At 47.8% G+C, this 26610-nt stretch overlaps 1 protein-coding gene across 1 annotated transcript; it reads right to left on the bottom strand.

Moving 5' to 3' along the window:
* Positions 1-7503: 7503 nt before the first annotated feature.
* Positions 7504-21574, bottom strand: Chrna1 (cholinergic receptor nicotinic alpha 1 subunit). The gene is made up of 10 exons (XM_051167082.1): positions 21516-21574; positions 21360-21427; positions 17788-17933; positions 16712-16756; positions 15871-15980; positions 13250-13445; positions 12395-12632; positions 9681-9904; positions 8206-8445; positions 7504-7688 (listed from the first exon to the last, which is right to left on the bottom strand). The coding sequence occupies exons 1-10, from the start codon at positions 21572-21574 to the stop codon at positions 7557-7559; spliced, it is 1458 nt and encodes a 485-aa protein (XP_051023039.1). The 3' UTR covers positions 7504-7556.
* Positions 21575-26610: the final 5036 nt, after the last annotated feature.

The following is a 26610-nucleotide window of genomic DNA, read 5'->3' as shown; positions in this document are numbered from 1 at the left end:
ACTCTTCTAAAAAAAAAACTCTGAAGACTTTCTTGGCAGTGCCTCTACTGGCTGGTAGGAGAGGAGAAAGATTTAGGGAATAGACAGGGGGAGGGGTCTAGGGGTAGGAACCTAGGTAGTTAAAAGTGGGTTTAGATTATAATCTGGACAATATTCCTGCTACTTTTTCTTTCTCTCTTTCTTTCCTTCTTTCTTTCTTTCTTTCTATCTTTCTTTCTAACTTTCTTTCTTTTTTTTTTTTTTTTTTGAGACAGGGTTTCTTTGTGTGACCCTAGCCATTCCAGTCACTCCATAGACCAGGCTGACCTTGAACTCTGAGGTCTGCTTGCTTCTGCCTTCAGAGTGCTATGACACTACCGCCCCAACTCAGGCTCGTTTCTTGAAGAAAAGACCAGAGACCAGCGATCCATCTTGCCCAAAGAAGTTAGACTCTCCACTAGGGCCTATTTTGACCCATGCCACACTCAAGAACTTTTATAAAGAAGAAAAAAGTACAGTTTTTAATTTGAAACAAGAAACCTCCGTGTGTTTCAAGATAACGTGTCCTTACTGACTCTTCGTGTTGAGCGGCATTGCACACTCATGTTGCTGGCTGCCCATCAGTCACCATGGTAACCCACGTCTCTGCCCTGGTAACCTGAGTCTTTTATTGCCAAGGACCTGACTATTTAAGATCTTCCATGAAAGTAGAATCACGCTATCTTTATACTTTCAAATCTAGTAGCTCACCCTTAGTATAATGCTTTTGGGGTTCATCCATGTTGGAGCATGTGTCAGAATCATATTCATTTTTAAGGCTGACTAACTTTCCATCCTTTGTGGATGCGTTTCCATTACCTCCACCCCTGCTGGTGGCCTCTAGGCTGTTTCAATCTTCTATTGTAAATTGTGTGGATTAAGACATATTAGCGGTTAGCTCCAAGTTGCCGATCACGCATCAGAGTCACATTAAGGAATAAACGCTCGGCTCCTTAGGGTCGTTTAGCCAAGAGCAAGTCCAGGTTTGAAATCTCTACTTCATGCTCCGGTGTCTTCTGCCCTTCGCACAAGCACCTGCTCTGCACTTATTGACCTGCCCCGGAAGCATCCCACAGGTAAGGGTAGGACATTTACAGAGATCTCGAACAGAGTTTTACAAGAGATTAAGTCACTGGGTCCAACTGGGCTCAGATAACAAACAATACGATGAATATCATGGTTTATTAACCAATATCTGAAAGTTGTGTTTAACATTTATGGTGGATATTCATTTTAGAAGATTGCTTTCCACTTGTTTTCAGCAAATGATGTACACTCACTGTTCTGGGTCGGGGCATGAAGAATAATACATCATTTCAGATTACAGCTATGCATTAGCTCAGGCTGTAAAAGTTGTTCACGTGGGCACTCCAAGGCAAGCAGTGTTCGCTACGTTGTCCTCTTAACGGCCAATTAAACAAACAAGCCGAGTGCGCAGTACGGCAGCAGCCTAAGTCTTAAGTCACTTCAAGCTGTTATTAACTCTGCCTGTGAGGTCCAGCAAAAGTTCCAGTCTCTAAAAGTGTAAGTTTTTCCCAGTGTTGTCCCATCACGGTAAACAGCAACTGCTGTGAACAGTAGCTCAACTTCCTACTTTGCAGTCCTTTGGAGACATACTTAAGAGTGAAATTGGTGGGTCATGTGGTAATTCTTTGTAGCTTTGGAGGGAAACTACTGAATTATTTCGCACAGCAGCTGAACCACTTTGCAAACCTTCCAGAACTACCTGTGAGTTCCCATTTCTCTCTTCTGGTCTACAGTTGCAGAAGAGAGTTGGCGGGGGGGGGGGGGGGGGGGGGGGGGGGGGGGGGGTTGTCGGGGTAAGAGGGTGGGGTGGCGTGGGGGGGAGGGAGTCCTGAACTTTGCTTGAAGTATTAATACCACAGCATTATGGGGCTTACGCAATGCGGCTAGAATGTGCAGTGTCCCCTACAGTCCTGTGTGTGGCGGCGCTGCTGTTTGGGAAGGATTGTAGAGTATAGAGGAGGTTGAGCTTGGGGACAGGAAGTGGCTCAGTGTGGGAGGGTCTTAGAGTTTTGTGGCCAGGCCCACTTCCTGTTTCTCATGCTCCGCTCCCTAACCTGCCGTGCAACAGCACCTTCAAATTGAGTTCCCTCCTATGCAGTTGGTCCTGTCTGGAGATACTTTCACTGTTTTACTATCCTCTGCGGTGGAAGTTCTGGTTTCTATGTAAACATGTTTTTGTTTTAGACCAAAGTGTAGGATAGTCCCAGTTTGTCCACAGCTGATCACGGCCTCCCGAGAGGGCGCGTGACTGTGATCGTTGTCAGCAGGGGACTCTACCTGCCTGATGCGGGGCCGTGGTCTTTGCCAGTGGGACTAAATGCCAGTCCCAGAGAGAGACTGGGGCCTTTGGGAAAGAAGAAGGCTGCTGGGGCTTCCCCCTGCTGCTCCTGGTTGCTCTTGATGCAGTGTGACGAGAAGTTGGAGGCATCCTGAAACGAGGATTGGACTTGATCCACGGAAGCTGACGACTCTGAACAGCAGGAAATAGCCAAGGAAAACTACACTCCTTCTCCCCACTAACTTTTTTTCTCCTCTACCTGGTGTTGGGGTGTTGTTGGAAGGGATCGAGGTGGAGTAGGGAGAAAGAGATTTAAAGAACCCCAAAATAAAAAAATAGATTTTAAAAGTACGCCAACACACCTCTGTGTATCTCTCAATCCAGTCAAGTTGAAGACCAGGATTAACTGTCACACCAGCTTTGCTATGTAAACAGCCCTGGCTGTGCTGGACTCACTTTGTAGTTCAGGCTGGCCTTGAACTCACAGGGATCTTCCTGCCTCTGCCTCCCGAGTGCTGGGATTAAAGGCGTGTGCCACCACGCCCTGACAGTTTTGCTTTTTAATGGTTTCTTTGTTTTTGAGGCCAGGAGATGTTAGGTTTATAGAAATGTTGCCCAGGGTACAGAGAGCTCACACGTGCCCTCCATCCAAGCTCTCCTTCATGCTGCCATAGCTGTGGTGTATTTGTGAGAAGGAAGTATTTAAAGCTGACCCAGAACTAACTAGTAACCAAACGTTAGACTCAGCTCAGACTTTGCCAGGTCTTTCCCCCAAAGAACAGCCAGGACCCCACGATGTACTAGCATCTCAGCTCCTTGGGGATAGAGACTTCTAGTGCTGTCAGCCGCAGCTTCAATTTGCCCTGTGTCCAGTAGGACCCATGTTCATTAAGAGGGGACTGGAGAGATGAATGGGATGGGACAGCAAGGCTGAAGGTCATTAGTGCAGCCCTAGTGGCCCTGTTCTCTCACCTGCTAACCTTCCTGTGCCCTCACATGGTGAGGTGAGGGAGGGAAGGGGGAAGAGGGAGGTTGGTAGGGAGAGGCATGCCTCTCTCCTGCAAAGCACTCACCCTACGGTAAAACCTCTGTCTGAAGCTGATTACCCCCCAGAGGCCCCATCTTCCAATACGGGTGCACCGGAAGTTAGGGTTCAGCATTTGAAAGTGGGAGACACAGTAACGCAACTCAGTCTAGGGTGCAGCCCGAATGTGAGGCAAGAGAATCAGTCTCTGCTCCTCCATACGCAGGTTGGGGGGAGTTCGCTGTAAGATCCCTTCTCACGGTACCGAACCCCCCCCCCCCACACACACACACCCCTTCCCAAACGAGGATTTGGGAGCCAGCCTTGTGTTGGAGGTCCGCATTCCTCGGGAAGCCCCTCCTGCCATCCAGACAGATGCTTGAACACAGACAGACACACAGGGCTCACAGGCCGGACCTTTCGCAAACACGGCTAGGTGTGGGGGCGGGGGAGGGAATGGGTCCCAGAAGCCCCTGCATCGATTTTACTGGTGGCCTTTTGAAAAATCAGGCTTTAAATGAGACTCTGCCTTGAGGGCAGATTGAGAGACAGATTTTTGGAGTTTGACGGAGTGCACACTGACGTAGTGTTGTAGGTACACAGGGCCAAGCGTCCGGCTTCTAGGGTCGGGGACGGTGAAGAGCCTGTGTAACGGGATCATGACTTCGTGGAAAGCAGTGAGTGGGCTGGGGCTGAGTAGATGGCTCGGTTGACAAAATGCTTGCCCTACAGGCACATGGACCTGGGTTTGATGCCTAAAACTCACACTTAAAAGCTCTAAGCCGAGAGGTGGGCGTGGTGCCGCACGCCCTCAATCCTTTTCATTGTCCCTAGAACGTAAGCAGCAAGGTAGTATCACTTTGGGTGGGATTGTGTTAGAAATAAACACGCCCCTTTAAATAAGTGATAAAATGTCAAGGATCTTTAACTAAATTTCTTTGTGATTTAAGCTGGGCGTGGTGGTGCACGCCTATAATCCCAGCCGAAGCAGGCAGATCTGAGACAAAGTGAGTCCAGGACAGCTAGGACTACAAGAGAAACCTTGTCTCGAAAAACCAAAAAAATTTATTTGTGATTTATTTTTATATTCCTATGTGACATTTCTCAAGCGAAAATGTGGTCAGGAGTGGAAAACGTCCAAGAATTTGACCAACTGATAAAAATGAGAAAAAAAAAATTTTTTTTTTGAGCTATGTAGACCTGAATAGGAGCCCCGAACTCATATTCTGTTGTGTGTGGTGTGCGGGGAAAGAAGAGACAGGCAGATCCTGGAGCTAACAGCCTCGCCAGAATAGCCTACTTGGCGAGTTCCAGTGAAAATCTCTATCTAAAAAAAAAAAAGCACTTGGGAGGCAGAGGTAGGTGGATCACTGTGAGTTCGAGGCTAGCCTGGTCTACAGAGTGAGTCTAGGACAGCCAGTGCTACACAAAGAAACCAATTAAAAAAAAAAAAAAAAAAAAAAAGGTAGATGGCACCCGAGGCCTAAACACGTACACACAAATCCAGTGTCTATATCCATTTTGCTCATCGTCTGTGGCTGGGCACCTAGACCACTTTCTCTTGGCCTTTTCCATCCACACACGTCTTCATAGAAATAAGTGTATGTTCTTTCATTTCCTTTGGCTCTCTACCTAGGGGTGGAATTGACTCTTTTGGTGACCTTGAGTGTGACTTTTGAGAAACTGCCAATTGTTTTCCCTTTAAAATGGGAACCGTTTGAGTTGAAAGCGCCCTGCAGTGCAGCAGGGTCCCTTGGAGGAGGAGATTGAAGCCACCTGGGCTCTGACAGGCCTTCCGGTTGTGCGGTTTGCAGCTCTCCCTGGAGCTGACAGGAATTAGATGTGTTTGGAATTCAAAGGCCTTTTCTCAGTCCAGAGCCGCCCAGCTTCTTGGTCTGGGGTAAATTGTACTAGAGCTTAGAGTCTGCCACAGAGAAATCATTCGTCCCGCTTCAGAAATGGTGATAGTGTGTGCATACGTTTCTGGTTCCATTCACAGGACCTGAACGCCAAACATGATTGGTGTGATGTAAGCACTGAAAAGCCAAGAAGTTTAACTGGGAAGGCAGGAAGTGGGATGTCACTAAGATCAGAGTGCCCTACAACACAGACCAGAACTACAGGACAGTTCGGATCAAGCTAGGTATGGCCAGGACAGCAAGGGAGCGGGTGGCAGCGTCAGCTGGGAGTTGTTTAGAATATTTTTTTTCTTTTTTATTAAAAAAAAATTTGTTCATATATGTACCTTTTGTGTAGGAGTGCTCTGTCTGCATGTACGCCTGCATGCCAGCAGAGGGCATCAGGTCCCACTTATGGGTGGCTATGACCTCAGAATCCCTGGAAGTGCTCTGAGCTGTGGAGCTATCTCTCCAGCTCCTATTTTAGGATCTGAAAGTCGGTCTGGGTTCAGATCTCATTTATCCTACTTCTTCTGTTATTATTTTGTTTTGTTTGTTTGTTTGTTTTCGAGACAGGGTTTCTCTGTGTAGCCTTGGCTTCTCTGTGTAGCCTTGCTTTATAGACCAGGCTGGCCTTGGACTCAGAGATCTGCCTCCCTGAGTGCTGGGATTACAGGCGTGTGCCCCCCGAATCCGGCTTTTATTCTACTTGTAGTTAGAGAAGAACTTAACTTTCCCCCAAATTCACTTAAAAATTATATATATATATATATATATATATATATATATATATATATATATATATATATATATATAAATCCAGGTAGGTCAGATGATTCTCAAGGTGACAGAGGCTTATCTTTCATGATTACAGGCCCTGCTCTTCCTCTGATTCTGAGAACAAAACCCAACGACCCTGTTAAACTGGGAAAGTTGGGGCTCAGTTATAGCTCTGCACACGCTTGATTTTGTGTACTTTGGATACAACCCCAAGCAATCCCAAGCTCCTTTTCAAAAGGGCCTCACAAACAAAAATCATTTAAGAAAGCATTGCTTCTCTCCTGGTTTCAGAAATCTACTTTAAATCACGAGCTTCTGGTACTATTTGCATGCTGATTGCCCTAAAATTACCTTTGGGCCAACAAAAATGGGTTAAGCAGGTAAAAGTAATTTTTGCTGCACAAACTTAACAAGCTAAATTTAATCCTAGGACCTGTGTAAAAGGCTGGAGATGGCGGCACGCATCTGTAATCCTAGCACTCTGCCGGTGGCACAGGACTGTACAGAGAAGTCCCCCATCCCCACCCCTACCGCAGAAGCTTGCCATGGGTGTGTAAGGCGACTTTTCCTCAAATGAAGTGGAAGATGCGGACTAATTTCTAAAAGTTGTTCCTTTTGCCGGGCAGTGGTGGCGCACGCCTTTAATCCCAGCACTTGGGAGGCAGAGGCAGGCAGAGCATTGTTAGTTCAAGGCCAGCCTGGTCTACAAAGCGAGTCCAGGACTGCCAAGGCTGCACAGAGAAACCCTGTCTCAGAAAAACAAAAACAAAAACAATAGAAGTTGTTCCTTGACTTCACACACACACACACACACACACACACACACACACACACTTACTTAATTTATTTTTTAAGCTTAAAGTCACCTAATTTCCTTTCTATCCTTTCCCCTGTATCCACACCCAATGCTTTGTCTTGGGGAATCTGGTAGACAGGACTTTCATAGCAGGTATGAAACTTTATGTCTTAAGGAAAGGACTCTCTGTGCTTTAAGAATAGCAGTTAACCGGGCTGGACAGATGGATGGCTCAGTGGTTAAAAACACTGGCTGCTCTTCCAGAGGACCTGATTCCCAGGTGTCACATGGTGGCTCACAAACATTTTAAATTCCAGTTCCAGGGGATCTGATGCCCTCTTCTGACTTTCATGGACAGCAGGCACGGGCATGAGACATACATGCAGGCAAAACACCGATACAATGTACAATTATATATATTTTAAAGAAAACGAAATCAGTTAGCAATGACAAAACCACAGAAAACCTTGAGTATCCAAGCAAAACTCTCCAAGGAGCCATTTAGAAATGAACACTTCTTTGAAGACTCGCTTTTGTTTACTATTGGAAGCAGAAGGAAAGGAGAAATACTTCAAGACCATAGCGGTGTAAACAGAGGTCACTCACTAATAGGACACGTAGTAAGAATGGTAAGTGTGACAGGATTAGAGCGGACCCGACAGAGTGTCCTGTTTTCCCCGTCTTTCCCCACACTGGCTGGGGCTGGGGCAGAGGCAGGCTCAGCTCAGCCTCCACTCATCCCTGCTGATGTAACTCAATGAGCCGGCCTGCAAACACAGCCAGGGTCCCGATGAGACAAACCAGCATGAAGACTCCAAGGAGAACATGGTCCATCACCATGGCAACGTACTTCCATTCCTCAGCCGCCTGAGAGGAAAGGGGGCGTTAGACAGGAATCTCCTAAGATGGGACACAGGCTCACAGCATCCCCGACTGGCCTGGCCTTCAATAAGTAAATCTGCAAGCCTCAACACCCGAGGCTCATATTATAATCTTTAATTTTTACATAATTATTTTATGAAAAAATGAGTTGTTGTATCTTTTTTTTTAAGTGGCCGGGGCAGTCGACAACAGCACATCTGAAGTCAGTTACTGTAGCTTGAAGCCAACTCATTGGTCAAGTCAAACCCCCCTGTCACACTTATGCATTTGATCATCTAAACCCAGAGGGGCATTACCCATGTGGTGGTGGCAGATGCCTTGAATCCCAGCACTCAGGAGGCAGAGCAGGCAGATCTCTGAGCTTGAGACCAGCCGGTCAACAGAACGAGTTCTAGGACAGCCAGGGCCACACAGAGGAAACCTTGTCTCAAATGCATAAAAGTAAGTAAACAAGCAGACAGATGAGCCCCCACAGGCGTGAGCCTGAAGCCACAAAGCTTACGTCATTGGACTCCTGGTCCGACTTCATGGCCTCTGCGATGTACTTGACACCCTCGATGGCACTTTTGACCTCGGGGTGCTTTATGAGTGGAGAGTGAAAACCCATAGGTGGAGGCCCCGACTTCCCAGAGATGTCGGAGATATCTATGTCTTCTGTAAAGATTCTTTTCTCTTGTTTATCTCTGGATGGTCTTTTCATTGTGGAGAAAAACATGACGTTTGGAATAGTGTCAATAAAGACCTAACACACAAAAGAAATGCACGGCATAAGACTTCTTGTCAACATTTCCAGAATCATTGTCTTTGCATTAGCAATGTCACCTTGGGCAAATATCTTCAGCATCTCTAGGCCTCGGCCTCCTTGTCCTTAGAACAAAAGGACTGTATGTACTAGGAGTCAGAGAGGCTCAACTCTTCTTGGGCAGGTCCAGATGGCTGTAGTAACTATGATTCTGTAATGTGAGCACTTCGCCACTGGAGGGAGCCTGTGTGCGGACACCAACGCCGCACTACACTTCAGACTCTGCAGGCCGCAGAAAGGTCCTGGATTAAAGACCGGTCCTGCAGCCTCAAGTTTGTAAACGTTTAGCCCCACCAAAAAACAAAACAAAACAAAAGAAAACAAACCTGTTTTCTTCCGGGTTTTGTTCCTGATGTTAAGTGTGCAGAGCTGTTGCCCAGAGTCATCTGACAGGGACAGTTAGACTCCATCAGAAATCCAACAGGGCAAGACAGTACTACTGACACTAATGCCCCTACAGTTTAATATATATGCCTTTTATAAAAAGTGGTCATATTTGGGGGGGGTGTGGCTCAATGGAACAGTGCTTGTCAAAAATGTTCAAGGCCCTGAGTTCGACCCCCAGCATGACCACAAAATTAATTAATTTTTAAAAATGTGTGAGATATTAACACATTTTCAGTTCAATAGTATAAATACTTGGGGGCACACTCCTTGTATCAATATAGTCTTAACTGATGATTTTCACCGGTGAAAATAAGCGTGTCTATTCACAAACTGAATATAAACACGCCAATAAAAAGCTTAAGAATGCCCAAGCATAAGTCAGGGACCTATTTTTTTTTTTTTTTTTTTTTTTTCCGAGACAGGGTTTCTCTGTGTAGCCTTGGCCATCCTGGAGTCACTTTGTAGACCAGGCTGGCCTCGAACTCACAGCGATCCACCTGCCTCTGCCTCCCGAGTGCTGGGATTAAAGGCGTGCGCCACCACGCTCGGCTTGTCAGGAACCTATTAATTTCTAATTAGATCCCATAAGCTCGGTGGGAGTGGAGCTTAATTCATTTTAATCTTCTGTCTCCGGGAAGGCTACATGGGCTGTCCCCACAAAGAAGCAGTTCCTTCTCCTCGAGGCTTCCGGAAGCCTAGGGAGGACTTTCGATCCTCAGCACTCCCAGGGGTTGGAGAGGACTCTGTTGGGCTCCCTGAAGGGAGGACCCGTGAGTCTTGGCACTCACCCTCCGCACCCAGTCGGGCATGATGTGGGTGCTGGGCGAGCGGTGGTGTGTGTTGATGACAATGACAGTGATGATTATGGACGCGATGACGAACACCATGGTGAACAGCATGTACTTCCCGATCAGGGGCACGGCGCTGGAGGTGGACGGGATCAACTCCACAATGACCAGGAGGAACACGGTCAGGGACAGTAAGACAGAGATGCTCAGCGTCATCTTCTCCCCTAGAAAGACAACCGGGAGACATGCAGCCACCCACCACCCTCTCCTGAAGGCCCAGGACTCCAGAATGGGGCTGTGTTTGGATACGGGGCCATTAAGGAGATACTTAAGGCAAAACAGGAGTATATTGGCGAGAGAGGATTGGGACGCAGACATGCACATGGAAGACCATGTGAGGACATGGAGAAGGCGTCTTCTGCAAACCTCAGTGGAGACTAACCCTGTTGGTTCCTGCTCTCAATTTGAGCTCGCGGAGCTATGAAGAAATAAGCTGCTGTTGTCTATAGCGACCCACCTGTGGCGTTTCATCAAGGCCGTCCTCGCACACTCACCCACCACCGAAACCCACGGTAAAGGAATGTGAACAGCGTGTTCTCAAAGGATAAATCTGGGGATCTTTCCTGTGTGGCTGCAGCACCCAGCTCTACCGATGGCATCAAATGGCCGGCGTTTCCATTGCAGTTGCCAGTGGCCAATGGCGACTCGTGCCCTGGGCTCAACTTTTTCTTGGGACTCAGGAAAACAAAAGGGATTCTGGGTTGGCAAGCTAGACCCAGGGTGGAAGTTTGAATAAACCTCACTACTGGTCCTTTTTGTTACCCAGCAGGTGGCTTGGCATCCCAGAATGCATTTTTCTCTCAGGGTGAAGCAAACTGCAAGACCAAACTAAAAAAAAAAAAAAAAAAAAAGGTCTGCCATGGAGGAGTGTGTTCAGCATGCCCAGGGCTCCTGATCTCCAGGCCTTCCCTCCCTTTCATCTAGAAAGTTTTTCTTTACACTCTCTTCTCCATTTGGTTTGTCTTTCATGGTAGGACCCCCTAAACCCCTGTCTTTTTTCTGCAGGCCTCGAGACTCAGGGGACCCAGCTGGCCAGGCTGCAGGAAGGTCAAGCTGACTGGCCCAGGATCGTCTTTGTGGGGTGCTATAGAGAACCTTAGGCTGCTCTTGTTGGGGGTCTCTAGGGGAGGTCTCTCGGGTTGCCCTCCCTGCTGTTATTATAAACCCCTCTATACTCTTCCAGATGGTTGGTATAGAGTCAGCCTTCTGTACCTGCGGTTGTGCAAAAATCCAAGCACACTCAGATTGAAAATATTCAGAAAAATTAAATGGTATATATATATTGGACATATGCAGACTTTTCTGCCACTATCCCCCAAACAATATAGAATGATAATTATTTTTGCAGCCTTCACAGTGTATCAGGAGATAATTTCAGGCTGGAGGGATGGCTCGGAGGTTAAGAGCGCTTGCTGCTCCTCCAAAGGTCCTGAGTTCAGTTCCCAACAACCACATAGTGGCTCACAACCATCTATAATGAGATCTGGTGGCTTCTTCTAGTGTACACACAAGCAAAGCACTGTGTATATATGACAACTAAATACATCCTTTTTTAAAAAGAGAGATAATTTCAAGCATCAAAGGACGTGCAGAAGCTCCATGTGACTTGAGCATCCTTGGATTTCGGAGCCCACGGGCATCCTAGAGCTGGTCTCTTGTAAATGCCGAGGAGCTACTAAAGAAGAGGGCACAGGGTAAATAAAAGTGCAAAACTCTCAATTCTACCTCCAAACCAAGAAGTTAGAATTATAAATATTAAAGTTATCAAGCTATTTATTGTTTCTTATTTAATAATACTGATGAGAACAGCTAACCTTTACCATAGTGTAGCCAGAACTGCATAGTATTTACAGTGATAAACTATTCAGTATTTATAGATGTTAGTTAATTTCTGTATTGGTCTAGTGGTGTTTTTTTTTTTTCTTTTGTATTGTTTGTTTAGGAAGTTAAAATATTTATTTGTGCTGGGCATAGTGGCACGCGCCTTTAATCCCAGCACTTGGAGAGGCAGAGGCAGGCGGATCTCTGTGAGTTTGAGGCCAGCCTGGTCTACAGAGTGAGTCCAGGACAGCCAAGGCTCTATAGAGAAACACTGTCTCATAAACAAAAACAAAAACAAACAAACAAAAAAAAACGAAAAGAAAGAAAGAAAGGAAATATTTGTACTTACTTGCTTGAAAGATGTATGGGAGGCAAGAGAGATGGCTCAGAAGTCAAGGGCCTGACTGCTCCATTCTAAGCACCCACACTGCAGCTCACAACCATCATAGCTGTAGTCCCAGGGGAACTGATGCCCTATTTTTGACTCCATTAGCACCAGAAGCACACACGTAGTGCCCAGACACACATGTAGGCAAAATACCCATACACATAAGGATAACGTTAAAATAAATAAATAGAAAAGTGGGCATGGGCGAGGCTGGAGAGACAGCTCAATGGTTAAGAGCACTTGCTGCTCTGTCAGAGAACCCGAGTTTGATACCCAGCTGTGAGCTCCACTCCAATCACACAGCCAAGCCACTCAGTGACTGTCTGCACCCTGGGCACAGCAGCGACGATTGGGGTCCCCGTGTCTCTGTGAGCACACAGTTAGTCCCTGCTGTCCCTAGCAGCATGAGCTCCACAGCAGCTGCAGTCATGGGCTCTGTGCTCACCTGAGTCTGTGGGCAGGTAGAACACCAGGCTGGTTAGGAAAGAGAAGAGCAGGCAGGGGATGATGACGTTGACGATGAAGTAGAGGGGCAGGCGCTGCATCACGAAGTGGTAGGTGATGTCCAGGTAGGGAGTGTTGGGGCAGCAGGAGTAGAACACCCAGTGCTTCCAGCCCCGAGCTTCCTTGATCACCCACTCCCCGCTTTCCATGAAGTTACTCAGGTCGGGCTGGTCACTTTCCTAAGAAACGAAATCCCTGCTACCTCAGCCTGAGGAAGGCAGTGACATGGTTTACCATGTCCCATTGTAGGGTCACTTTCCCAAGAGGGAGGTTGGGCCATTTCTGCATAAAGGTAAGAGGTTTATTTCCTATAGTACGCACCATATAACACATTATAGTTATTTATTTTGGCTGTACACTCAAACCAGGAAACTTTAGAAACACCAGCACCCAAGCCCCACTCTTCAAGACTCAGAATTCTTTTTTTAAATACTTAGTGTGTGTGTGTGTGTATGTGTGTGTGTGTCTGTCTATCTGTCTGTCTGTCTGTCTTCATACACACCAGAAGAGAAAGTCACCCCATTACAGATAGTTGTGAGCCACCATATGGTTGCTGGGAATTGAACTCAGGACCTCTGGAAGAGCAGTCAGTGCTCTTAACCGCTGAGCCATCTCCCAGGCAGTGCGTCAGGAACCTTGGCACTTGGCTGAAAGCCACACACTTAGATGCTTCTCTAGTTTGTGGTGGTGCCAGGAGCCTGGGATTGTTGGGGAGTGAGTAGGTGAGGGGATGACTTGGATACCTGGGCAGGCCTAGTCCTGAAAGCAGCCTCATCGCAGGAAGGCTACCACCTACCGGGTTGATGGCCACCACAGAGCCATCATAGGTCCAGGTGCCCAGCTTCATGCTGCAGTTCTGCTCATCGAAAGGAAAGTGGGTGACAATGATCTCACAGTAGCTTTTAAAGATGGCTGGAGGCGTCCAGGTGATGTGGCCAGTGTAGTCCAGGAGCACCTTGGTGAATTTGACAATGGCGAAGTCACCGTCTGCACTGCAGTTGGGATGAGAGAAAAATGGCTCCAGTATTGCATTCTAGTCTATGGCAGTGCTCCCCAAAATTATCTTAAACCAACCCTCATTGGAGTGATTGGTCAAAAACACATGTTCCTAAGCACTAGCCAAGGATGGTTGGGGTCATGTGATTCTAGCACTCCAGGGGCTGAGGAGATGGATAAAGAATCCTGTTAGCCTGGGCTACATAGCAAGGCCCAATCTGTCAATCAGTCACCCAGTCAAGGAAAAAAAGAAAAATGCAGATTTCCTAAACACTAAGCAAGTCCCAAGTCAGAATGTGGGAATCTGCCGCCTTCAGATGACTCGGGCAACTGCCCCTCAGCTTTTCCCTTCCCCGCCCCCAGAGACACTTGTTTTGTTTTCTGTTTCTTTCTTTGTTTTCTGAGACAGGGTTTCTCTGTAGACCAGGCTGGACTCGAACTCACATCGATCCGCTTGCCTCTGCCTCCCGGGTGCTGGGATTAAAGGCGTGTGCTACTACGCTGGGCCTCCCAGAGACACTTATTATTTTTTTAAATAGATTTTATTAATTTATTCATATTACATCTCAATTGTTATCCCATCCCTTGTATCCTCCCTCCCTCCCATTTTCCCCTTACTCCCTTCCCCTATGACTGTGACTGAGGGGGACCTCCTCCCCCTGTATATGCTCATAGGGTATCAAGTCTCTTCTTGGTAGCCTGCTATCCTTCCTCTGAGTGCCACCAGGCCTCCCCATCCAGGGGACGTGGTCAAATATGGGGCACCAGTGTTCGTGTGAAAGTCAGTCTCCACTCTCCACTCAACTGTGAAGAACGTCCTGTGCATTGTCTAGATCTGGGTAGGGGTTCGAAGTTTACTGCACGTATTGTCCTTGGCTGGTGCCATAGTTTGAGCAGGAACCCTGGGCCCACATCTGCCCGGTACATTTACACTATGGAATACTACTCAGCTATTAAAACAAGGAATTCCCGAAATTTGTGGACAAATGGATTGAACTAGAAATGATCATAATGAGTGAGTTAACCCAGAAGCAGAAAGAGTCAAATGGTATATACTCACTTATATCTGGACACTTGCCCAAAGGGGCATGTCCCATGAAAGTCTTCACTTACCAGGAAAGCGGGACAGAGGGGAGGACATCCTATTGGGACTCTAGGTCCCAGAGACACTTGTAATGGTGGCCTCCATCTGTGTGCTTTGAGAGTTGCTGGGAAAACTAAAAAATTAAAATAGAATACTCCTAGCAGCTGAATATTGTATGAGGCGTAGGGGGTGGGGGAACTAGACTGGCGTCCTCCTGAGCGTTGTTTAGAACCCTGTGGGACAGGTCACAAACTCAGATGCCATCCGGCCAACAGGGGAGGGACCGAGCCCCTTACTATCTAAGTGTGACCTTCAGCACCAGGCTGTCCAGGGAGCCCAAGTGAGTCTGAAGACCCAACAGGCCACAATAGCCGGATCCCTTCTCAGAAGCCGGAAACATAGATTTGAAACAAACAAACAGACAAACACTCCTTCCATTTTCTCTAGTTCTGAGGATTCAGTACTGGGCTTCACACATTAGACAAATCCTCTGCTACTGAGCTGCGTCCCCAGCCCTTTTCTCTAGCCACGGAGGTGCTTCCTGTGAGTCTGCGGAGAGGACAGAGCTTCTCACTAAAGAGAAGACATCGCTTCCATCTCTATCCAGAAAGATGCCACCAGCAACGGGGAATTTGGGGTAAGCCACACTAGCTGGGCTGCCTGTGGTACATGCTGGGAGGGCCGCCAGAGGGCATTATTTTCATTTCACCGCCCGTACCAGCCCCCGGGAGTGGGGGCATCTATCTGCTGGGACGCACAGCTCTGCCAGCTGTATGCGTGGGGTCAGACTGCAAATCCTCCAGCTGACTGCGCATGCTCCTGCTCCCACCTAGGAAGGATGCTCTTAGAAATAAATATTCCCTGACAAATAAAGGGCATATGATAATGAACGTGTCGTTAAGCCAAGCGTCTTGAATCACATTATAATTTCACAACACACAGTCTGTTGCAGGGCCCAGTGGATGGCAAGGCAGGCATCCGGACATTGATGCTGGCATGGCATTCAGGACACGATGCACAACACCCCCGGGGAGTTGAGACCCATGGGGAGGGGAGGGGTCGTATTTGAGTCCCAGGAACTCAGATGGGAAGTCCGGGTGCCTCGGATGGTTGCCACACGCCCCACTGCGGCTCTCTGGGATTAATGTCCCCACCCACAGCCCTGATTTAATTTGGCTTCCATAATTGTTTCTATTCATAACATGGAACGCCATATGGCACCCCTTGCCTGTCAACGTGGCTCTGGTTTTAAGGGTTATTTAACACAAACGGTGGGGAAACGCATGTGGCAGTCCTTCCGAGGGGACACTTGGCCCACCCTGTGTGGCTTTGCTTACTTGTTATAGAGCACAAAGTCTGGCCGCCAGATCTTTTCCGAGGGGATGTGGATTTTTTTCACTCCTCCATAGTCATCTGGGTTCCATTTCAAGTTGTAATCTACCCATTGCTAGAAAGGGAGACATTTCCCCAGTTAGAGTGCCGCAGCAGCGTCTTATCCAGAGTGATCCAGAGTCTGCGTGGGCAGCAAGCTTTGGAAGTACAATGGCTGAATTGTGTGTTCTGGTCTTAGCCCATACTTCAGAATGGGCCCTTCGCTGGATCTTTACAGAGGAATTAAATTAAAGTGAGGCCATTAGGGTTAGCCTTAGTCTAATGTCCTTTTTTTTTTTTTTAAAGGACATTTAAATCACACACACACACACACACACAGAGAGAGAGAGAGAGAGAGAGAGAGAGAGAGAGAGAGAGAGAGAGAGAGAGAGAATGTTTTGTGAACCTGACTGCAGCTATCTACAAGCCTCGTAGAAAGTTCTGGAATGGATTTCTCCTCACAGTCCTCAAAGGGGACCAACTCCAATGACACATTAACTTTGGAACATCTGGCCTCCAGAATGGCGCAATGATAAATCCCTGCTGTTGAAGCCTTCTAGTTTGTATTCCTTGGCCATGGCCTCCCTAGTAAGTGAATCCACACAGAAAAGAATAAGCAAGAAAAGAGAAGCCAAATCAAGCAGGATATCGGGATACATTAGCTATATACGCAGCTCCCACCACCCCAAGGGACCTACTTTCAACATTTTGGTATACGATCCTATTTCCTAGATTGATTTCCTCTGGGCCCAGGCTTGATTTTGGATGAATAAAAACAACGTAAGTGCAATAACCCAGCTGGATTACCTGTTTCAGGCGAACGTTGGTTGTCACAATCTGATTTACTTCATCCTGAAAAAAGTGAAGGGCCCCTCTTTAGGGCGTGAATAGGAAAGCCAAGGGTAGAGGTCCAGTGTAAGAGTGGGTACCAGAGGGTGGGTGCCACAGAGTGGGTGCTACAGGGGTGGGTACTACAAGGTGGGTGCCATAGAGTAAGTACCACAGGGTGGGTGCCACAGAGTGGGTACCACAGGGCGAGTGCCACAGGGTGGGTGCCACAGGGTGGGTGCCACAGGGTGGGTGCCACAGGGTGGGTGTCACAGGGTGGGTGTCACAGGGTGGGTACTACAAGGTGAGTGCCATAGAGTAAGTATCACAGGGTGGGTGCCACAGAGTGGGTACCACAGGGCGAGTGCCACAGAGTGGGTGCCACAGGGTGGGTGCCACAGGGTGGGTGCCACAGGGTGGGTGCCACAGGGTGGGTGTCACAGGGTGGGTGTCACAGGGTGGGTGTCACAGGGTGGGTACTACAAGGTGAGTGCCATAGAGTAAGTACCACAGGGTGGGTGCCACAGAGTGGGTGCCACAGGGCGAGTGCCACAGAGTGGGTGCCACAGGGTGGGTGTCACAGGGTGGGTGCCACAGGGTGGGTGCCACAGGGCGAGTGCCACAGAGTGGGTGCCACAGGGTGGGTGCCACAGGGTGGGTGCCACAGGGTGGGTGTCACAGGGTGGGTGCCACAGGGTGGGTACCACAGGGCGAGTGCCACAGAGTGGGTGCCACAGGGTGGGTGCCACAGGGTGGGTGCAACAGGGTGGGTGTCACAGGGTGGGTGCCACAGGGTGGGTACCACAGGGTGAGTGCCACAGAGTGGGTGCCACAGGGTGGGTGCCACAGGGTGGGTGCCACAGGGGTGAGTCAGGGAGGGTGGGTGTCACAGGGTGGGTGTCACAGGGTGGGTGTCACAGGGTGGGTACTACAAGGTGGGTGCCATAGAGTAAGTACCACAGGGTGGGTGCCACAGAGTGGGTGCCGTAGAGTGAGTATCACAGGGTGGGTGCCACAGGGTGGGTGCCATAGGGAGCCCCCCAGCCCTGTCTTACCACATTGATGAGCTGGATGAGCTGTAGACCCACAGTGACCTGTACAATCTCACGGTGGTCTGCCACTGGCCGTACCACATTGCTATAGTCTTCAAACAGCTTTGCCACCAGACGAGTCTCATGTTCGGAGCCCAGAACAAGGCCAGCTGGGCAGGAAATGACACATAGCTTGTCAGATGCTGTTCGCTACCTTGCAGACACTCTCACCAGGGTTAGTGAAAGGCACACAGTACCCCTGTCGTGTGCATTCAGAGTCCCCTCCCAAACACAGTTGCCGGTGTGGTCCCTTACCCAGCACCAGTGGAATGAGACAACATCTGTTCTCTGAGCAGGTGACCTTACTTAATGGAGCCACTGGCCATTTCACACTTGCCAGGCCACCACACAGAAGAAAAAGCTACAACAAGGCCAGCAGGGGTGTTTTAGAGCCTGGACATGGCTGGACTAACCTCCTGTCTCATGATGCCATGAGTAGTTAAAAGTAGATGCTGCCTTACAGCCACTTAAAGGGTTCAGAGTGTCCTTTGGAGATGATGAAAGAGTTTAAGAACTAGGTAATGGTGATACTGTCACTGAACTGTACACTTTAAATGGTTAAAATAGTCAAATTTAGGTAATGTGTGTTTTACCTCAGCTTTTACAAAAACTCAACCAACCAAACAAACAAAAATCCTGCGCTTTGATGACTTGGGGTTAGGACTTCTATTCAGAACACAATTTCCTTCTTGGCTCTACCACGTACCCTCCCCCATGCAGGCCGCAGAGGCAAGCCGCCTGTTCTGACCTGATCCTCAGAAGGCACCTGACTTGTTTCAAGGCCCTTCATCTGACAGAACCCTCACATTCCAAGCCGTGATCCCGACTCCTAATTTTATGAGTGTGGTGTGGGCTGGCTATAACCTCACAGCTGCCTGTACCCTCACCTCTAGGAGAATCCCTCCCTAGTCCATCCTATGCCTTATAAAGATCTCCCTAACTCCAGCCTGATAAGGACTGACGTTGCCTACCCAAAAGCAGCCACACAATTCACTTACCCCATTTCCTTAACTAGATGTTTCTGAAGGCTGTGGCCAAGGATACCATGACTTCTTCTCCATGGGCCAAGAAAACTCTAGATGCTGACCAGATGAGGTGTGTCCCCTCTTTGCCTGAGAGTGTTAATTCTCACCTAGAGCTCAGGTCTTTATGACCTGGCTAATGCTATGCAATGAACTGGTATCTTAAATCCCACGAACATCTAAAGGTCTCCTGAATCAGTGGGTAACTTTTTTTTTTAACCATAGCTTCGCAGGTGAGCACACCGAGGTTCAGTGGGTAGCCATGCCCTCCCAAGCCACCTCCTAGTTACAGGCAGGATTATGGACGGTTTATCTCTTTCCTAAAGGTAAAATGTAATCTCCATTTAGATTTGAGCCTTTCGGTATAGCTAAAACATCTTCACTGCTACCCCTGTGGACCCTGACCTAGTCAGCATCTCACTTCTAACTTCCTAAGTTTTCTGAACCTCAAAACTTGCAACAGAATCAAAAAGGTCCAACTGAATAGAACTTTCCCATCAGTCTCTGCTTCTTAGATTGGTTTCAATGGGCGAGGTGAGGAGATACAAGCTCCGCATCCAACAGTGTTTATAGACACATCACCGTAATCCATTGCCAGGAAACAAGCCCTCAGGGCCATCAGTGGTGGAACGAGGAAGCAAGCCAGTGCGATAGACTTTTACAAGACTCCAAGGAAGAACTCTACGGTTCCCTTCCCAGCTCCAGTATGGCTTGGAGTGCTGGAGTCAACGCATGCCAGTAAGCAATCTCTCACTAAAGACGCAGGCTATAAATAGAGCACAAAGCATGTCAACATGGCCCTGTTTAGCCAAGTTAATAGTGCCAACACTATTAACTCACCAAAGGTCTGTTGACTGTCTACTGCGTGCAAACATTGTTTCAGGAATGTTACAGTATTTGAAGGTGAACCTGGCCTGAATCCTCCTCTCTACTCACATGATAATTGACATATGTCATTAACATAAATAACTATGAAGAATTGGAAGTCGATGTGTCCTAAGAAAGGTGGTGGTGGCGAGCTTGGGATTCCCAAGTGGAAGACAGGAGAAAGTTACTGTGAACGATGCTATCTAAACAAGACAGCAGTTGCTGTGTGTTGGGTGAGACTTAGAAAGTGGCCTTGACAAGAATGAATGAGAATTTTGCCCAGAGAGGACTGATGCTAAGAGACAAATTTGCAGCAAGGTCAAAGTGTTCTTTTGATATCATATTGGTCTAATCTGTAGTGTGTGAGTGTGACTGTGTGTATTTGCATGTGGGTATGTTGTGTGCAGTTACATATATATATGTACATGCATGTGGAGGCCAAAAGACAACCTTAGATGTCATTTCTCGGGGAGCCACATCTTTTTGGAGACAGTCCCTCATTAGCCTAAATTTACCATGTAGTCTAGGCTGGATGGCCAGTAAGCACCAGGGACCCATCTGCCTTTCCTTTCCCAGTGTTGAGATTACAGACATGTGCCACCATGCCTGGTTTTTACAATATGGCTTGTGGGGATTGAGCTAAGATCCTGTGTTTGTAAGGCCAGAGCTTTCCTGACTGAGCCATCATCATCAGCCCACTTTGTGTTTGTACACAGGGAACTGGTCCCTGGTTTTGACAAAAAGAATCCTGAACTGCCGTGAGTCACTTTGAGTAAATTTTACTCCATACTGTGTCTCCTCCGGGGTGACATCAGGCTGTTTTAGGAACCTGTGTGGGACAAACTAAGTTTTTAAGTGACCACATCCCAGAATTTAAGTCATGTCATGCCACAGGCCTGCTTATACTCTTTAACTTTAGTTTCCTTACAATAAACAAATTTAGGTTGTGTTTTCTAATTCTAAATATCTATGGACTGATGTCACATCCTTTGCATGGTTCCAGGAAAGGACCTGTCTGAGACAGTGAGGAGATTGAGAAAAGAAACGCAGACAGACACATAGACACACAGGAAAGCTGGGATCGGATGGTCTGGTCTCTCAGATGGAGAAACCCCAGACCTCGGGATGCTTGGTGCGTTTAATATACAGACTGACCAGGGGAATACAGTTATTGCACACAGTTAAGCAAGGAGGCTGGGTTTATGGCATGCAGTTAGATCAAGGGGACAGGGTTAGCTGTCTCAGAGGGAACAGCTCTGTGGGAGAACAATCCTCAAGCTGTAATATCCAGGTGGGAGAAAACTGTGGTGGACATTTCTTTAAGACTTAGTATTATGCATACAGTGCTCTGCCTGCATGTACACCTGCCGGCCAGAAGAGGGCATCCGATCACACTACAGATGGTTGTGAGCCACCAGGTGGTTGCTGGGGATTGAACTCAGGACCTCTGGGAGAGCAGACAGTGCTCTTACCCGCTGAGCCATCTCTCCAGACCATGGTGGACATTTTCTGCATATACTTTCAATATTGACACATGAATCCGTGGAAGGCTTTGCCACTTCCCTCTGAGCCTTACCCCAGTGGGCAGGCTTTCCTGTTCCTCCATGGCTCTGAGAGGCTGGGCTTCTTGACATGGCACATACTCACCCAAGGCTTCCCGCACTCGGGGCTTCCTCTGCGTCCCACAGACAACGCATCGGAACCAACGCAGGAAACTTTAGGTTTGATCAAAATATACAACACACTTCTCTGAACAGCTGCACACATGTGAATTTGTTGTCCTAAGAGATCTTAGAAGCATACCACTTCAGAAGTTTCACCAAGGGAGCTGAAGAGATGGCCCGGAGGTTATGAGCACGCATCGCTCTTGCAGAGGACCCAGGCTCCGTTTCCAGTACCCACATGGTGGCTCACAACTCCCTGTAACTTAGTTCTAGGGAATCTGATGCCCTCATGCCCTCTTCTGCCCTCTGTGCTCACCAGGCACACACGTGGTGCACATACATGCAGACAAAGCATTCCTATACAGAAAATAAAAATCTTTTAAAAGTTTTTAAAAACAAAATTTCACCGAGTGTATGTTTGCAGACACTTGCACACACCCACTGAACCTGCTTTGATTGAATCACTGTCGAATTCCACAGGATTTCATTGATCTGAGTTTGGATATTTCCTCTAACTCTGCTATTGAAAAAAACATATGTGTATGTATGTGCTCTCTGCTCTTGCCTGGAAGGCCTGTGCTTGTCAGAGCAATGTAAGAGCAAGGGGAGCTGTGGGCTGCCAGCCACTGTGCTCCTCAGCAGGAGGATGTCACCACCAGTAAGTTCATCGGAAGCAATCAACAGGCATCTCCTGTTTCCCTCTTCCGGAAGTCCGGGGCTCAGGATAGCGTTTCAGCCGCTGTGATGTGACACATTCCAGAGCAGAGAGTAGGTCAAGGGCTGTGCAAGGTTTTATGAGTCCAACCCAACTAAGACCCACATATTAGTAAGATCAATAGGAAAAAAAAGAGGGTGTGGGGGGCAGCAGCAATGCATTTATATGGACTTAAAAAAAAATCTCTGAAGTCGAGAAAAAAAAAAAAAGACAAAACATTTTCTCATAGAGACAGTTTAGTTACATTTGTTAACAGATTTCCCTTCCTGGCACCTGTAGCTGTCAGTCAAACGTCTTCATTCTCAGACAAATCACAGAGGGACAAAAGGCCCATGAGTGATGTTATTTGTGACTATACATTACTGTTCAGCATGGGACAAAAGGCCCGTGAGTGGTGTTATTTCTGACTAAACATTGCTGTTCAACCTTGCAACACATCACATCATCATCTACAAACCATGGAACCTAGTTACTGTTGCTGCTGGTGATAATAATAATAATAATAATAATAATAATAATAATAATAATAATAATAATAATAAAGTTTAAAGAAGTTTATGACTTTGTATTGGGCCATACTTTCAGGTATCTTTGACCATAGCCCCCAGGCTGTGTGTTGGACATGCCTGCTATGAGTTATGAGCATTTCAGAATGCTCCCATGTTCTACCAGTGGCCCAGATTGTACAAATGGCACCAGGACAGTCACATGGCTGAGTCCGGGACCAGGAAACAACAAAGCAACCAGGATACCTTGCTTGTGGCCTTTGACCAAGCAGCTCCCGCTTTACCTGGGGAAACAAACTAAAAAAAAAAAAAATCTATCCTCAGGAGATCATTCGAGCCAACATCAGGCTATATGACAGGTGTGGCTATGCAGCCTGCGCTCCAGCAAAGAAACAAGACTGTGGCCTCGTGGGTCAGGCACAGTAGTACTTCACCCTCAAAGGTGAGCCCCCCATGCCCGGCACTTACCGGAGCAGAAGGCAAGCAGCAGGAGGAAAGCCGGGAGCTCCATGGGCCGCGGGCGCTGCGGTGGCCTCCAGCAGCCTGCCGCCTGTCCTAGTCCCTGGCACTCTGGCTGGAGCCTGGCTGCTGGCGTTAGAAGCCAGCTGCCTCTGCGGCTGGCTATCCTCTTACACCACTTGTGTGAGTGCGTGACAGCTGAGCTGCCCACAAGCTCAAAGCGGGGAGACCTTCTCGACAAACCCTGAGGCTACAGACACACCGACGTGCCCTGTTTAACATGATCGCTGTATTCATGTTGGGTGTCAGCTGCATGAAAACATATGTAGACCATCATCCAAGAACTTATCCTTTTGTTCTGTGCTCAAGATCAAATCCTGACCTCGCACATGCTAACTAAATATGGGCTAAATGAAACGAGCTAAAACAGCTCCACCACTGGGCTACCCCCACAGCCTTATATATGGGGTTTTAATTTTCGTTTGTTTGTTTGTTTGTTTAATGTGAGGGTGGTGGTGGGTATGCCGTGGCACCTGTGTAGGTTAGAGAACAAATTTCAGAAGTTGGTTCCCCTACTTATGTGGGTCTTGGGGGTCAAACTTAGGTCATTAGGCTTGGAGGCCAGCACCTCTACTTGCTGAGCCGTCTTGCTGGCCCATGAGTCAGTTATTAACAAAAACGCCTTGCGCATGCCTCAGTGGAGGCCATGGATTTGAGTAGATACCAGCTGTGTAACCGTCCTTAATCACGCAAGGGTATACGCCCCCTAAAGGCGGCAGGCGGAGAGCGTGGCCCCGTCTTTTGTGCCTGTATTGAGTTTGAGAAGGATGGTGGGTATTGAATCGCCTGGCTGCGGGAGAATTCCATATATGATCCTATGCAGCTTCTAACAAAGACAGCTTTCTCTGTGAACTGATTTCCCTGGACCCTAAGTGGCTATTCCCTCCCCCATCTCTGTCAGGCAGAACCTAGGCCACCCAGAGCTGTTAGCTGGGCCCACAGGAGCATCCTGTGTCGCCTTATTACAGCACAGCACTTAGTGGGGGAAGAGGCGTCGGCCTATTGGCTTTTGTTCCAGATTCCTGCTTCCTGCTGCCTCCTCTCTCCCTCAGGAAAGCAGAGAGCAGAGACGGTCAGCTTTTCAATCCCTTTGTTTAAAAGACGCCCACCTCCCTCCCTCCCCAAATAATCTGCTCCGCAGCGTGCAGCTTGCAATTCTTCACTCTCTGGAAGCGATTTCTAAGCAAACTCAGCTTCTCTGTAGGGTTGGAGTGGGTTCTAGCAGGAAGCAGTCATTTGAAGACACCCTTGCTGCTCCCTGCATGCCTGGCAGCTTCCCGGGTTGGATCTTGAGAGAAATTTCCCGCCTTGAGCCCGAGGACAGCATCCGGTTAAACCATCCTGTTCTACAGGGTTCAAACAAAGAAGACAGAAGGCTTGCAGAACAGAGGCGGGAGCTGCACGCCTACTTTATATTTTTCTGCCTAACTTTAATCTCAGCACTCAGGAGGCAGAGGGAGAGGAAGGCAGATCGCTGTGAGTTCAAGGCCAGCCTGGTCTACAAGTCGAGCCCAGGACAGCCAAGGCTACACAGAGAAACCCTGTCTTGAAAAATCAATAAAAATAAATAAATAAATATTTTCTGCTTAAATTACAGGATATAAGTGAGCTGGTAAAATAATCGATTTCCCCTCTTGTGCTTTGTGCCTGGTCAGGGAAACACCCTATTACCCCCAGCAGCTCCTTCACCTGTGACTCAGTTCTAGTCACTGTACAAACAAGTCCCAGAATTTCTATAGCTGAACACAATAAATGTTTTGTTTTCACACATGAAATTCTGAGTGGGGAGAGAGTAGTGGGGTATCCTCTTCCACATAGTCACTCAAGGATCCAGGATGCCCAAGCAAAGCCGACGCTGCCGTCGGGCAGAGGCTAGAAGGGCAAGACATCTCTGTTGGGCAGTCTGTGGACCCGAGAGACTCTCTCCTGGCCTAACTGGCTTGGATTAGCAAGTTGGCGCAAGGAAGAGGTGAGAGCAGGCAAGAAATATGTCTGGAAATTTGGAGCCTTTTGTTCTGATTTTCAAAGAGTAAGGGACAACATGGAACAAGGGCTCTGAGCTACAACAGCCCTTTTAGATGTCACATTAAACAAGGCGAAGGATGGAGTACAGGCCTCATAGTAGACAGCTTGCCTAGCAAGCACTGTGGTCCATCTCCAACACCAAATGAATGGATGGATGAATGAATGAATTATGAATGATGAATGAATGAATGAATGGGTCTAATGAAATGGCTCGGTTCAATCCCTAGGACCCTCATGGAGGAAAAAGAAAACTGATGCCTGCAAGTTGTCTTCAGACCTTCCTACATGTGTTCTGACGTGAGTCAGTCCATACATGTACATATGCATGTACACGCATACACAAATAAATAAGTGTAAGAAAACATTTAAAGAAAAAAAAAACCTTAAAAACAAACTAAATAAAGTGTTTGGATTGGATAAGGTCAAAGCAATGAATGTAGGTAGAGAAGAAAATAAACCTTCAAAGCTCAGGAAGGAGTGAGAGGGTAGCAACGAAAACTGGAGAGGAGGGAGCCAGAGGCAGTCCTGGGGGCCTGAGGAGGAGGGAGAGGAGGGGCCTCTGGCTGCACTGACACTGCCGCATGGGAGAGGAGGGGCCTCTGGCTGCGCTAACACTGCTGCATGGGAGAGGAGGGGCCTCTGGCTGCACTGACACTGCTGCATGGGAGAGGAGGGGCCTCTGGCTGCACTGACACTGCTGCATGGGAGAGGAGGGGCTTCTGGCTGCGCTGACACTGCTCATGCAGCTAAAGTGTCCCATGGATGGGGCTGCAATGTGGAGGCCACTGGTGGCTTTGACAGGCAGAAATCCTGGCCAGAATGGATTGAAGAGGGACAGAAGGACTAGAGGTGCACATCTGCAAAGGGTGACAAAGAAAGGCGCTGAGAGCCAGTACGGAATACAGAGGGAAAAAAAATTGGGCGAAGGGCACCTTTTTCTTTTCTCAAGGGGAGAATTCACAACATATTTGCAGGAAGATCACAGCGATCCAGTAACTGTGACTATGTAGCCAGGGGTAGAAAGAAAAGAGACATAAAAAAAGGTTTCCTGAAGTGAGATTTATTATTGTAACTTGCAAAATAAATAATAAAATCACTCCCTACTCAGAGCATGTAGCTCTCCTCTATCATGTTCAATGACTTTAGAATATTCTTTATATATACGTATATACATACATACATATATGCATACACACACACCATAATTTGCTTACGCAATTCCTTATCCTTGGATACTTGGGCAGCTTTCTTTATATCTGTGTGCATTAGCTTGTATAAGAAACCATGCAGTGAACATCTTTATACATACAGATCAGCCCACTGTGACACCCGCACCCCCTTCACAGCACAGAAATACTTAAGTAACTTCAGTGCATATCAGATACCCTGTATCTCTAGCACTGAGGTCCACTTCCTCTGACCCTCCCTCATTGTGCTGTGATGGTGACTCTGTAGTCATCAGCGTCTGT

This window comes from Acomys russatus, chromosome 24 (assembly GCF_903995435.1).
Source record: "Acomys russatus chromosome 24, mAcoRus1.1, whole genome shotgun sequence".
Classification (NCBI taxonomy): domain Eukaryota; kingdom Metazoa; phylum Chordata; class Mammalia; order Rodentia; family Muridae; genus Acomys; species Acomys russatus.
Note: the sequence above shows the minus strand (reverse complement) of the source record. Positions and strands in the feature narration are given on the sequence as shown.

What these genes read in the sequence shown, in the direction of transcription:
- Chrna1 (XM_051167082.1), bottom strand. Translation starts at nt 21,574, where the DNA reads ATGCGTGCTCATAACCTCCGGGCCATCTCTTCAGCTCCCTTGGTGAAA. An exon ending in CCGAGTGCGGGAAGCCTTGG is followed by an intron (nt 17,934 to 21,359) that starts GTGAGTATGTGC and finishes TTTCCTGCCCAG; the next exon opens with CTGGCCTTGTTCTGGGCTCC. An exon ending in TCATCCAGCTCATCAATGTG is followed by an intron (nt 16,757 to 17,787) that starts GTAAGACAGGGC and finishes CACTTTTTTCAG; the next exon opens with GATGAAGTAAATCAGATTGT.